Raw genomic sequence first — 14,694 nt, 5'->3', positions numbered from 1 at the left:
CAGACTGGCACCTGGGACCCTCAGTTAAGTCAGATTGGGGGCAGGGGGATGCTGCCCAAGTCATGGGGATTCCTGGCCATGTAACGCCCCCAGATGTTTAAACTGTGGCTTGGCCGGGAGGCATCCTCCTTTTGAGTCCTCGCCGGATCTCCCAGCCCACCCGCCCTCTTTTTACACATTGCTATGACAGCGACCTTGCTATGGATATATGTCAGCCACCATATTGTTGGGGCCAGGTAGGAATTTTTCCACTTGGCATACTGGCACCAGCCACTTGGTTTTTGCCTACCTAGTAGCAATCGTCACAACTTTGTAAGGTTAGGCATTGGGTAAGCCTTTGTGGTGGGACGGGAGGTTGTAGCCTCCACCTACCCCTCCTCAATAAGGGTATCTCGTTAAAAGGATCCGGGGGTGTGGATCCTGTGCAAAGCCTAGGCGTGGGCTAGGGCCATGCCACGACCCATCAGGGACCCTGGGGATGCCCTGATTTGACATATGTCACAGGGCTCCCCCTACAGTTGGTTTACCCTTAGTGTGACTCCCTGTAGTCTGGTTTCACCCAGTGCCTAAGCTAAACTGCTCACATCTGTAACCAATAAAGTTGAGGCCTGTTTTTTGCCCATTAACCTTAATCATCTGCGTCTATTTATTGCTCCCTTTCCCTTATGGGGTATCCAAGAGCCCTTAAGTGGGTTCCCTATCAGTAGGAGAAAATAACAGAGGCCAACCAGAGAATATTGAGAAGCAAAGCAGCTAATAAGCCTGATCTTTATTAATATGTTGCAACGGGGCCCAGGGCCTTGCCATGTAAGTGGGGGGAGGGGGCTGAATTGGAAGGCATGTTCCCACCTGTCTGTCTCCTTCAGTGCCCAGCTCCATCTCCTTCAAACCCCAGTGAGGATTGAAAGCCTTCTGTCATCACCCCTGCAAAGGGGTTCTTCACAAAGGGGCACTTTGAAAGCTCTGTATTTTGCTATAATATTCCTGGCAATCAGGGCTTCAAATAATATAAGGTAATCGATCGGGAGACAGCCCCAAGCTCCTGTCATCTCTGGCCCTTTACAGGTGGGAAATAAAGATCTCGACTGCCAGCCTGAAAAGATTTGAGCCACTGCTGTAAGGATGGAGGGGTGGATTTGGGGTGAGCTCTAAGGGGAGGAATAGGGGCTGCCAGGATCTAAGCAGAGTTGGCAAGCAATGAGGAGTAGAGGCAGCCCCTATTTTTACACATTCCCTTTTCTTGAAGTTTTGCATCAGTAGCTCTTTGGGGATTGGAGTGAGCAGTCGACATCCAACTTTGGAGATTCATGACACTTCAACGGTAAGTGGGATTCAAGGGCAAAGGGGGTTATTGGGTTGTTGTTTTTATTTTTATTATGTATTTTGTGGTTTTCTATCTTGAATTTATTCTGTGAACTGCCCTGAGACCCCCGGGGTATAGGGCAGTATATAAATTAATTAAATAAATAATAAAAATCCGCCATACAAATTTCTTGCGGCTTTGAAACGGCTAGAAATAAAACTATAATCACGACGTCAAAAGAAAAGAAAAGAAAGATAGGCTTTATTTGTGAGTTTCTGTAACACAATACAAAAAGATTGTAGATCTATTCCAACACCATACCAAACCTATTCTACAGCAAGGTATCTGTGTTGCTCAAATTAAAAAAAAAAAAACCACACCCCACAACCCCAGTTCAATTTTTGTCTTTTATATTTGCATGGTCCAACAAAGATTACACACCTTTAGTACGTGTGAAGAGGCAGGATGCCAAGGGCTGAAACAAGCTATGGCAATGCCTTTTGATGGAGAGTAGCTTAAATAACATTGAGTAAAACAAAGTAGGGCATATTTCAATTTCAGTGCCCCAGGAATACATAGTGGCGAAAAAGAAAAGCTTTTATATCAGTAGTTGTTTTCAGTTCCATTTGTTGGATCATAGTCACAATGGTTCTTTGAATTTAACAGATCTAGTACTGGGAACCCAGCTTATTGTACAAAGGTTGAGAACCAATAGCAGAACATTTTACTAACATGCTCAGCAGTGGTAACCTAAAAGACCTAACTTATTACTTATCAGCTTTAGGTTTCAGATGTACCATGGAGATGAAATGAGATGTTGCAAACTAAACAAAACATAAACGATTAGACTTAATACATCTTTCCCTGTCCCCATTATGGCTAGAAATAATCTAGCAATGGAAAGTTAAATTGTCTACATGGAGAGGGGGCAGGGGAAAGAGAAAGAAAGATTTCTTTGCCATTTTTATCTTTCAATGACACTTCAACTATAAATTGGCTCACACAAAATGTTCCTTTGGAACAGAAAGATGACACTTCTAGGGTGAAAACATTAGTTGAAACTGTTGATGGGAAATAATGTGATTTATTTCTTTTTAATACTGTTTCTTGTTATGAACATTATCCCTTGCATTAACATTAAATCAGGTTTTTTTAAAAAAAAATCTGAATAATTTCAACAGTTTACACACTAGTTTAAGATTACTTTTCTAGCCTATCTCTGGTGGAGAAACTGACATTATCTAAATATTTTTTCTTCATAAAAAACAGTGCTTCTAAAGCAGACATAATGGGGGGCATTGACAAAACTACAAGGGTCAAAAATATTATATTTCTGCACTGTTATTCTAAAGCACTAGAAAACATAACTACATTATTTTAAAATAGAGATACAACTTAATGAAATGTGGGGTATATGTGCCAAGTTATTAGCAATGCAAAAGACCAGCTTAAGCATATTTTCCCTAAATCAATTACAAAAAGAAAAGGTGCCTTTTTAACAAGTACGCACAAAGATTGATCAAACATTGTTCTTATTCCATGTTACAAGTGCTACTTGTTTATAAAACTGAAACCTTCTCTTGCATTTAAAATGTACAGCATACACTACGTTTTGCCTTTTCTCTTACCCACTCATTCAATCCATTTTGACAAAAATAAACCATCTAACGCACATGTTTATGGAACAATTGCTGATATGTTATGCATTATTACTTGCATAGAGCAGAAACTTTACTCGGAATTGCTAACCGTGAGTCTCAATCGTGCCCATCGTTTGGCAAGCGCCGGTGCCAAAAATCACATTTTGTGGCACATAACCTTTAGCCATATTTATCCAGGAATTCCCAGACATTCCAAACAACTCCTGTATTATACTTCCATTACCAGCAATGGAGTAAGTATTTTGCCTTGGCTTTCCCAAATCAATCCAGCACTGTAATCGGATATGCTCTAAGACCGCATCTCTCCTTACACGTGGAAAGAAAAACCAGCAACACATTGGTTTCTTTTCTTTTCCAGAGTAACTGGTAACTCAGATGATGTGGCTAAGTGAGTATTTGGTAGGTTGTACAGTCTTGGCTGCATGTCAACTATGCAAGCTGAGCTAGTGAAAAGAAAATTGCCGTCCATTGTAGGAACAACAACACAGCTGGCACAAGAATCGTTCTCAAGCTTGTACCTTTGAGCCAGTACAGGTTTGGCATTTCATTCTCTAAACATTAATTGCAATGGAAAAACTGACAGGGTCTTCCAAGCCTGGCATCTATCCATCTGCCATGAGTGTATACAAACCATAGTTTGTTTCTCCTGGTTTAATGTACAGCAAAATGTTTACTGAATGCAGATGGTGAAGTAGAAGAAAAGGGATCACTAGATCCTAGTTCTCCGTAAGAGCTCTGCTATGCTCCAGAATGTGCCTCCAGTGTCATTCGCTGCTTTCGTCTTTCTCTGAAGATGCAGGACTATCGCGAACAGGCAGCAGGTCATAATGAGAGGGGATGTGGCTGTTTTTTGGCAGATCGTAAAGATCTTGGCTGAAAGGTCCCTTGTTATTAAACGTTCCCTGGATAACGCTGACTGTAGGTTCTGCAATAATAAAAACATACAAACACATTGGTGCTCTGATATTGGACGAACAATCATAACGTTTAATGAAAATTAACGTAGTAGTCCCATTGTGGTTTTCTGTACTTTAAAAGCCTTCAGTATTTCTGATTTCAAACAATCTTCAGTCACATTAAAGAAGACTGTGAAATAACTGTAGCTCAGTATATTCATGAAAATGCAAGTTAACTACAAAATTAAACATACCCTAGTATGTACCGTATATGGATGAAGGGCAAGGGGCTAGAATTATTTTTACTAAATAAAGACATGAATGAAATACTGTTTTTCATATGTTCATCTATTACACATTGTGAGCTTATGCCTGGTTTTCAGTTCAGCCACACTTTGTAAAATACGTATTATTTTTAACTTGAGAAACGCTTCCAGGATGTGCATTTGTGTGTACAATGATGGCAAAACACTCTGTCAGGACTCACCAACTTCATAGACATTCTTGTTGGTGGAAGCAGAGTTACTAATTTCTGCATAGGCAGAATCCCTTCGTGCTGGAGACTTCATTTCAACATATCCACATTCTGTATGTTTTGGTGTCAGTGCTGGCGGGTCTTTAATAGTGGCATAAGGATTTTCAGAACTGCTTAAGGAGCAGTTACTTAAATTGTATTCAGAATTCTTTACTAGATCTGAGAAAACAGGAAAAAAATGTTTTAATTGTTCTCTTCAAAGAATAATATATTTTAATGACAAAATTAAGCAAAATGCATATGATCTTTAAAAATTAAACGATCTTTTTGCTTTTTGGCAAGTCTCCTTTGACATTTTCGGATTTCATATTTTAACACAGTGAAACAAACTAATGAACAAAATGATATCCACAACGCTCCTTTTCAAGTAAGTTAGAGTTAGACTCTAACCCCAGTCTATTGTGGAGCTCCAGGTGAGCTCACCTGCAGGACTGATCAGGCCCATGGGCTGCTTAGCTTCAACAAGGCTGCAACCTAAGATGCCCCAAGACCATTCTCTGAGCCCCAATATATTTAGATCTGTAAGAAAACTCACCTTTCAGAGATTTCCCTGTACAGCCTCTATCGATTCCAAAAGCTCCTGTAAAATATTGAGAGGCATGACGGCATTAAATTGGGATAAAAACAGCAGCCTTAAATTCCCAAAACAGTCATTTTAAAAATCTATTGCAATTTAGTCTTTTCATTTTTAATGCACAAGTTTGTCGGACATTGTTGCCACCCTAAGGTCTGTATAACTGCATATATTAAGAGTCTGCATTAATCTGCCTGTATATCATAGTCAAATTCCCAGAAGCCATACTCTTGGGGAGATAGCTGGAAAACATCACCACATTCTCTTTGCAAAGAGAGATGGAAATGACACATGTTGTCTTCCCCCCATAAAACACAAATTGTGATGCACAAAACTGGCATCATCATCTTATTTATTTATTTATTTATTTATTTATTTATTTATTTATTTCTGTACCAAGCTCATTGAGGTAGCCTCCATGCTTCCAGTCAGCAGGTAGGGTTCCTGTGTAGTCCACAACAGGGCCTCGCTTTCCAGAATCCACATTTTTAAGATTCACAAACAGTTGGTTGTTGTTTGACTGTTTCAAATAAAGACAGAAGGCAGAGAATGAAGATGGCAACTGCTCGGCAACATTTGTCATAGAGAGAGCAACTGCAGTGCAAATAAAAAGATATGGTGTTTTATACATGTAAAGGTAAGGTAAAGGATGGTTAAGTCCAGTTAAAGGCGACTATGGGGTTGCAGCGCTCATCTCGCTTTCAGGCTGAGGGAGCCGACGTTTGTCCATGTGGCCAGCATGGGTCATGTGGCCAGCATGACTAAACCGCTTCTGGCGCAACAGGACACCGTGATGGAAACCAGAGCGCATGGAAATGCAATTTACCTTCCTGCCGCACCGATACCTATTTATCTACTTGCACTGGTGTGCTTTCGAACTGCTAGGTTGGCAGGAGCTGGGACAGAGCAACAGGAGCTCACCCCATCATGGGGATTCGAACCGCCGACCTTCTGATTGGCAAGTCCAAGAGGCTCAGTGACTTAAACCACAGCACCACCCGCGTCCCCTAACCTTTTATACATGTAACATACCAGGAACAACATTCCCTAAGTATGTAGCTAATGTATATTTTTACCTTTGCCAAAGTCATCCTGTCCATGTTGTTGGCATTCACTTGGTTTGAACACTGCGTTAGAGTGTGATAGCTTGGGTTGGAGAAGTAATGGCTGTTAGCATTGCCACTATTACTGTGAGGCATCGTCTCTGTGAAAGGAATGAAAAAGTGAGTGCTGTGTCATTGCTCATCCTTGGCCTTACACAACTATGCTGAAGAACAAGCCAACAGTTCGCCTAGAATTAAAATACAATATGGATTTATATGATCAATACAGATTGTTTTTCTGTTCCTAAAATGCATCTTCCTCTATATGATACAATCCCACTGCCTTTCAGATTTTGACTGATAGGAATCTCCTGTCTTTCTTGCGTCTCTACATGTTATATCTTCTTTCTTTCTCCTCCAGAGTGATTCTCTGATAAGCATCTTGATGGGTACAGTCCTTGGCTAGCCATATTTGACAGCATCTATTGTAGCCAAAAACCATGGGCAAACTTGGCGAAAACATTTTTTAGAATCACAGAATCGTAGGGTTGAAAGGATCATCTAAGTCCAACCCCTGCAATGCAGGAATCCTCCGCCAGTCGTAGGTTTCGAACCCACAACCCTGGGGTTAAGAGCCTCGTGTTCTACTGAGCAACCTAACCCTTGGAGAGACTTGCGCTGAAAGGCGGCATCTACGGTAAATAGTTTAATAAACAAAAGTATTTATGTTGTGAACTGCCCTGAGATCTATGGGTATAGAGCGGTATACAAATTTAATAATGAAATAAAATAAAAACAAATAAACAGATAAGGGGTGCTGCTTGTATAGAGTCTTTGCTATAGGCACTGTGTCACTACAGAAATTGCTGACATAGTAAAGCGTTACTAAACACCTGTAAGTGCATGAAAATACACAGCATATGAACTTGATAAAGCTAAAAGAGGATAAACAGTTCTGAAAGTCAGAGAAAACCTGCCGTTTGCTAAAGTATGCACTCAGCATAGACAGGATTAAGCTTTGTATCACTGTGTTCCTACCTGAAATACTGTAGTCTGTATTGATGACCCTCATGGCAGGAGTATAGGTAACTGCAGGCATATTTGTTTCCTTCCCCTTCTGCTTTTGCCTATAAATGATGAATAGTGCTAGCAGGAAGAGGACGACGAGGACAAGAATAATTATGCCAGCGATGGCTCCAATCTGGTAAGAATCAGCAGGGATGGCAGCGCTAGTGCGGCTTAAGCTGTTCAAATTTCCCACTATAATTACTCCAGCTGGGAAAGAAGAAAGACAAGACGCATATAAGACGTAGTTTTAACTTCAGTGCCTATTCAGTATGTTCAATGGGGCTTACTCCATATTAATACACTAAATGTAGTGCCACATTCTCTAAGCAAAAAGTGAACACTCGTTAAATAAAATGCAGATGATTTCCACACAATTTGATGAAGTGCAAGTGCTGCAGAGAAGATCGAGCAAAATGATCCACACAGAAACATGAAGTTTGGGAGCCAAATTACCACTCCACTTTATCAGGCAGCCTAGAATACTGTACATTTCTAGGAGCAGGTAGGAAGGAAGTACCTAAGACTGCAAGTTGAAACATACCTACAACCATTTGTGCATTAACCAGCACTGATATGTTCTGTCGCTATTTGTAACGTTTGCAAAGAAGAAGGAAATAACATCGGAGACGTATATTATAGTGGGGGAAAGATATATGCACTAAGTACGGTATGTATCAGAGGATCGCCAAAGCATGTGTCATCAGGACGCAACATCATCAAAGTTAGAAGTCATGTCATTCGTTATTCAGATCTAGATACCCCCCACATTACTTTCTCATGCTTGCACTCTTGGGTTGGGGCAACTGGCTAAAATGTTTCAAACGGCTCTAATTTTGGTTCCTCTGTTTTATTTTTGTTGGGTTGGTTAAATGTTTAGTTGGGGTTGGCAGTTATTTTAATTTGGGTATAACTGTAAACTGTTTAATATTGTTATTGTTGTTGGTTTCTATTGACGTATTGGTTTGTTTGTTTCTTGTAGAGGATATTTTGTTTTTTAATGTTTGATGCTTTGTTGTGTTCTTATATATGTTGTAAGCCGCCTAGAGTGGCTGGGGAAACCCAGCAAGATGGGCGGGATATAAATTTAAAAATATGTATTATTATTATTATTTATTACAACCAGCAGCGATCAGCAGGGTAGTCTTCCCAAAGCCAAGTGTCACTGGCACTGAGAGTTACTGAGAGAGAGACAGGTGAGATGGCAGGGCACAGGTACGCTAGAAGGGGCACGCCAGCAGGATTTTTGGATTAGCTCTGCTGCCATGCTGTATTCTCGGTAACCAGCAGTGGCACTCAACATTGGGAAGTCAGGTGAACAATGCTATGCCCTTGACCACAACTGCCCACAACTCAATCCTATACATGCCTACACAGAAATTAAGTTTCTCTGGACTGCATTCAATTAAGGTTTACTTGGAGCACTGAAATTAATGTACATCGCTAAATTAGGCCCATTAATTCCAGTGGAGCTACTCTGAATAAAGGTAAGGTAAAAAGGTAAAGACCCCTGGATGGTTCAGTCCAGTCAAAGGTAACTATGGGGTTGCTGCACTCATCTCGCTTTCAAGCCAAGGGAGCCGGCATTTGTCCACAGACAGGTTTCCAGGTCATGTGGCCAGCACGACTAAACCGCTTCTGGCACAATGGAACACCGTGACAGAAGCCTGAGCGAACGGAAACGGCGTTTACCTTCCTGCCACAGTGGTACCTATTTATCTACTTGCTCTGGTGTGCTTTCGAACTGCTGGGTTGGCAGGAGCTGGGACAGAGCAACAGGAGCTCACACTGTCGTGTGGATTTGAACCACCGACCTTCTGATCGACAAGCCCGCTGAGTTCAGTGGGAATTATTCCCTGGTAACTGGGTACAGAATTGTGGCCTTAGTTATAGGTAAACCCTGTTAGAACAGCGGGACTTGCTTCTGACTGAATATGGATCCGATTGCACTGTTAGGCTGAAGTTCTGATCATACTTGCAATTAAGCAGCAGGACTTGTGTCTGCATAAATATGCAAAGGATTGCCCTATAATGGCATGTTGCATCACCCTAGCATGACCACTTGTAGTGTTCGAAACTCCAATTGTTCCAGGCGCATTTTGCGGCAAGGAATTTCATTGGCGCAAATAGTTTCTGAGCTCTGGGCACAGTACTGTGTTTAAGATTTCAGATTAAAACTGCAGAGTGGAAGGAAAGGAGGACCTTTTTCTGCCTCCACGCTTCCACCTACTCTCTGAAGACTGGAGAAGAGACCCTCTTAAGAATATTAGGGGGGGTGGGCAGAGGAAGGACTAGACAGTGTGAAAAATGAATCTAAGATTTTAGCGGCAGTTCATTCATTTTCAGCTTTGTATTCTTGCTATTTAAAAAGTGCACCTAGACATTCCATTGTTGCGCCCATAACCTAGGTTTAAGCTGCCATTTAGCTCCTAGCTTTCATATCTTAGTTTCTAACACTGACCACTTGTCTAATTAGGGTACTCCAGTAGAAGAAATACCCTATTTTTCCCTTCTCAGATTTTTATTTCTTTTTGGTGGGGACGGGGAAGTTAGGCCTGGCATTTTTGTCATCATTTTGCAATTCTTCTTGCAGCCCTGAATAAATACCAGCATTTCAAAACTCGTTTTTATTTTGGCATTATAGGAAAATATTACCTTGGTCACATCTCGCTCCTTTCCACCCAGGGCTGCAGTAGCAGGTTCCTGTGATGTGGTCACAAGTTGAGTTGTTCAAACAGTCACAAATTTGCCGGCACCCATAACCATATGTACCTGAGGGGCATTCTGTAAAAAAGAATAACAAAGTATGAACTGCAGCTTCCCACCCACCCCTTTTAGCCTATTCCAGTTTGTGCTCAGCTGAAATCTCTCAGTGACGGTAACCATGATTGAGTAAATGAGAACTGTGTGTAATTGAGATCTTTAATTGGTTAGCAATGGAAAATGAGGAGGCAGCACACCATACAATTAAAGAGCATTGCTGCAACACATCAAACAATTTTATCTCCAGGTGTTCTGCAGTTTTCTAGAGAAAGGCCAATGAATAAGGCATTAAATGTATTATGATTTAATGTAATATGCTTATGGAATAAATTGTTTTTATCTTATTTTATTAATGAAACTTTTAGATGTTCCCAAATTAGAATGCGGCCATCATCCTATATAACACTAGAATTAATTTTCCATTGTTGCTCTTCTGAAAGTCTGGCTTGTATAGAATTAAAAACTCTACAATTTGCCATTTTCAAACCTCCTACTGTACTTTTTATAGTTTACTGCAAGAAATCTTGTAGATTTCCCAGGCTATCCCTAGGTGGCAGTGTTTCATTGTGCAAGTTCAAGAAAAATCAGCCCCAATCGATGTGTTTAAAATATGTTCACAAATGCATATCAAGTATGATTGAAGCATATAGGCTTAAAGAGGTTCCATTCATTCAGTAACAGAGGGAAGCTGACACTGTGCTTCAAATCCAGAGTGTTAGACGGCTAAGAAACCAGACAGATGGCAAGCTCACAGAACAAAAACAACTTCTTCAGTTTTTCTTGTGGTGCCACCTATTTTACAAGTTATGCCTAGGTAGATATGTTTTATTCAGATTGAAGTTCAGTCTCCTGGCTATGAACTGTAAACATTTTGTACCCCCGAAATGCACATTTTAAAAGAAAAAAAATAGCATAATTATAGCGATTTGCTTCCTCTTTGCGGTGTGTCAAAAAATAATTATTCTCAGAACAATGAAACAAAAGTAACTCTTTGAAAAAGGATGTTAACAGTCACCAGTGGTCTTCTAGAAGTTCTTAAAATCCAGAACACAATCTACTAAGACACTGCTGCTGCAAGGAGCCCTACATGCATGCCATATATTTAAAGCACAGGACTTTCCCCCCCAAAGAGTCTTAGGATCTGCAGTTTCTAAAGGGGGGCTAGAAATGGTAGCTCTGTGTGGGGTAAACTACAGTTGCCAGGATTTTTGTGTGCTTTAAATGTATTATCTGATTTAAATGTATGGTGTGCAGATAGGCTGGGTCCCGCCGGAGTAGAAGAAGCCCCCAGCCCAATCTTATACATGTAAGCTCTATTTGCTTTGATGGTATTTACTTCCCTGTGACTCTGGTTAGGGTTGCAGCCTCAAGCATTTCACTACCTATTTTTATTGATTGATTGATTGATTGAATTTATATACCACCCTATACCCAGAGGTCTCAGGGCGGTTCACAGAACAAACTCAAAATATAAACCCACAAAATACAGTATCACAAAAAAAAACCCCAATCCAATCAACTAAAGGCCTGGTTAAAAAGGAATGTTTTTGCCTGGCGCCTAAAGGTGCAAAATGAAGGCACCAGGCAAACTTCCCTGGGGAGAGCATTCCACAGATGGGGAGCCACTGCAGAGAAGACCCCGTTCTCGTGTTGCCACCCTCCAGACCTATCTACTTTTAGTTTCATTGATTTCAAGGGAGATGGGGGGGAAATAAGCAAAGTCACCAAGGCCCTCCACCAAATCTGTGAACTGAAGGAGCCTCACAAGGCAAAGTCTCGACTCAACCACTTACTGTGCATTCAGTTTCACTTAACTCAATTTGTGTAACAGCGAGTTGCAAGCCTATACTATGGATGTGTCTTAGGAGAAAACCTCCACTAGCTGTCAATATGGAATTTTCACAGTCTTGGCTTTGTCTTGAGTATGAAAAACAGCTTTGTGAGATCTAATCCACTTATGCATTTTCCCTTCACTATGTGCAAGGACCTTGTTGCAAACATACTCTGTTCACAGTGTTTTCCCATGAATCCTGTGCGACATGTACACTGCCCTGAGATGTGATCACAGTCAGCTCCATTCTGACACTGGCAGATTAATGCACAGTCCTTTCCATAAAACCCCAAAGGACATCCTGTAGGAGAAAGGGAGAGAGAGAGAAAATAAAACACCCTATACTTAAAACTAGCTTTGCGGCTTTTTAATAATATATTGAATGTTACCATAACTGACACACAGAATTTATACTTCCCAATTCATTTGCCAAACAAGATAGGAAGCCTGAAAGTGATTACGTGAATAATATTGGTCACATTACTTAGAAAATAGCGGGATTTACAGTGCAAATTTAGTGGGAAGCAAGGACTACTGAGTTGAAAGGTGCTTAGCCCCAGGTATACATAATACAGTGCTGTGATTCTTACTACTTCCTTAGACTTTCAATGTAATGCCAGTGGGATTTCAAGTAAACTGAGAAAGGGAAAGGGATGACTTTTCAGTACAGTGGTACCTCAGTTATCAACTTAATCTGTTCTGGAAGTCCGTTCTTAAATTGAAACAATTCTTAAACCGAGGCATGCTTTCCCTAATGAGGCCTCCCGCCTCCGATGCCCTTCCACTGTTCTGATTCTGTTCTTAGACCAAGGTAAAGTTCGCAAACTGGGACATTACTTCTGGTTTTCCGGAGTTCGTAACCCGAATTGTTTGTAAACAGGACTGTTCTTAAACCGAGGTACCACTGTAATGCCATTCTTTGGACATACAGTGGTACCTAGGGTTACAGATGCTTCAGGTTACAGACTCCGCTAACCCAGAAATAGTGCCTCGGGTTAAGAACTTTGCTTCAGGATGAGAACAGAAATAATGCGGCGGCAGCGTGGCAGTAGCAGGAAGCCCCATTAGCTAGAGTGGTACCTCAGGTTAAGAACAGTTTCAGATTAAGAACGGATCTCCAGAACGAATTAAGTTCTTAACCCGAGGTACCACTGTATATCTTACAGAGAATTCCGGTGCACAAGACAGAGGAGGGGATCCCACACAAATATTCCATTTCAGTCTGAAGACTTATTATTCTAGACTCAGCCAATTTCTATTTTGCGCCAGTTTGTTCTGTCCCACTTTTATTATTTGGTGGACTTTTAAAAATTACAGAAATGCACAAAGAATAGCATTTAGATTCTACTCATCTTTTCCTAAAATATGCACTTTGTGTGTCTCCTAAAATATACATTTTTGTACAGATTTATCTGCCAAATAGCATATTTATGTTCATTTCTTTAGAACTGAAACCGCATTGCAAAATTTGGAGAAGTGCACAATCTGACTGACAGCGACATTCCTGTCCGCATACAATTAGGCAAATTAGGTCAGTTTGCTTCAAATTGTTGCCCAAGTGAATTCCCCCCCCATCCCTAATTACACATAAAGAGATCGTCATTCAAAATCAGCAAGCAAAAAAATCCCGAGCACTGATGGTTCAAGCAGCACAGAGCAACCATATGGCTCTGCAATAAATACATGGGCTTCTTCCCAGCATTATTGAGTTTGTGTGCTTCAAAAAATGAAGTCATGCCATTATTATAAGCGTGGGTGAAGGGCACTCAGCGGCCAAGATCTTTTGGAAAAATATGCTGACATGCAAAACAATCTTCATTCTCAATGGTGCGTGGGGACTTCCATTTATTTAAATTTATATACTGCTTAATTGCAGAAAAAGGCTTCAAAGCAGTTGACGAAAAAGACAGAGCAGTAGAATTACTACTTTGAAAATCACAACTGTAATTTAAAACATAAAGAAGGGTGGTATACTGGTGGTATTTGACTCCTGCCAAGTTGGCAAATATGTATAGACAAGTACAAATACCTGCTGGAAATGTAAAGAAAAATGTGTGGTGGACTTGTAGGGCAACAAAAGCTTTCTGAGAGATTATATATAATGAAATGGGGAGAAAATGCTTAAAATAACCTTTGTTAAGAAGCCAGAAGCTTTTCTATTAGGAATTACAGGTACCGACATCCTAAAGGAACAGAAAAGACACTTTATGTATGGAACAATAGCAGTCCAAGTGTTACTAGCCCAGAAATGGGAAGAAGACAAAGTCCCTACCAGAGAGGAGTGGCAAATCAAGCTGATGGACTATGCAGAGATGGAAAAACTGACTGGAAAACTCAGAAATCAAGAGAAAAATAACTTTATAAAAGAATGGGGGGAAATTATAAGTTATTTAGGAGACCACTGTAAGAGGATGGAAACATTAGCAGGATTTTGATCTCACTTGTAGTGTAACAATTACCATGCATAATATGGTTTGCTATAAAAATTGGAGTATGGAAGAATATGCAATAATAAAATGTTTAAAACGGGACTCCATGGAGGGAGTGGGAGGAAGTCCTGAGATTCAGAGGAATCTCTTTTTATGGATATGTTTTTTGATTCTTTGTGTAAAACTTTGTATTTGTAAAACCAAAGAAAAATGATTTCTAAAATAAATAAAATAAAAACATAAAGAAGATTAAAACCCGTCAGGGAACTGCCATCAGTGCCGGAGGGAGAGAGCAAGATCCAGAGGGATTCCGGAGAGCGTCCCGGGATTGGGAGAGGCAGCCCATCTTCTGGGGAAGAGAATCAGCGTAGCACCAGTGGAGAAGGGGGGCAGATGGGGGAAGCGGCGAGGCGGTCCCATGACTCCTTGCCGGGGACCAGCGGGGAGAGTAGGGGTCCTCCACTGCCTACGCCCTCCTTGCGCAGAAGGCTTTCACGCAGAGAAAGTAGGAGGAGACTAGGAATCAAAGAGCTTCTTTGCTGGAAGAAGTTTAAGAAACGCCCACTGACGGATTCTGCCAGCGATTGAGACAGC

At 40.9% G+C, this 14,694-nt stretch overlaps 1 protein-coding gene across 2 annotated transcripts in view; it reads right to left on the bottom strand.

The window, feature by feature from the left end:
- Nucleotides 1-1,542: 1,542 nt before the first annotated feature.
- Nucleotides 1,543-14,694, bottom strand: part of MEGF10 (multiple EGF like domains 10) — a 124,412-nt gene continuing 111,260 nt past the window's right edge. For both annotated transcript variants that reach the window (XM_080972357.1, XM_080972356.1), the window contains exons 18-25: nt 11,844-11,972; nt 9,733-9,861; nt 7,051-7,287; nt 6,046-6,173; nt 5,366-5,489; nt 4,931-4,975; nt 4,348-4,554; nt 1,543-3,889 (exon numbers count right to left, since the gene is read on the bottom strand). In XM_080972357.1, coding sequence (XP_080828483.1) covers nt 3,729-3,889; nt 4,348-4,554; nt 4,931-4,975; nt 5,366-5,489; nt 6,046-6,173; nt 7,051-7,287; nt 9,733-9,861; nt 11,844-11,972 — 1,160 coding nt within the window. In that variant the 3' untranslated portion in view covers nt 1,543-3,728. The remainder of the gene's footprint in view (nt 3,890-4,347; nt 4,555-4,930; nt 4,976-5,365; nt 5,490-6,045; nt 6,174-7,050; nt 7,288-9,732; nt 9,862-11,843; nt 11,973-14,694) is intronic.

This window comes from Podarcis pityusensis, assembly GCF_964106645.2.
Source record: "Podarcis pityusensis genome assembly, chromosome: 11".
NCBI classification, from domain to species: domain Eukaryota; kingdom Metazoa; phylum Chordata; class Lepidosauria; order Squamata; family Lacertidae; genus Podarcis; species Podarcis pityusensis.
This window is presented reverse-complemented; position numbering and strand designations above follow the sequence as displayed.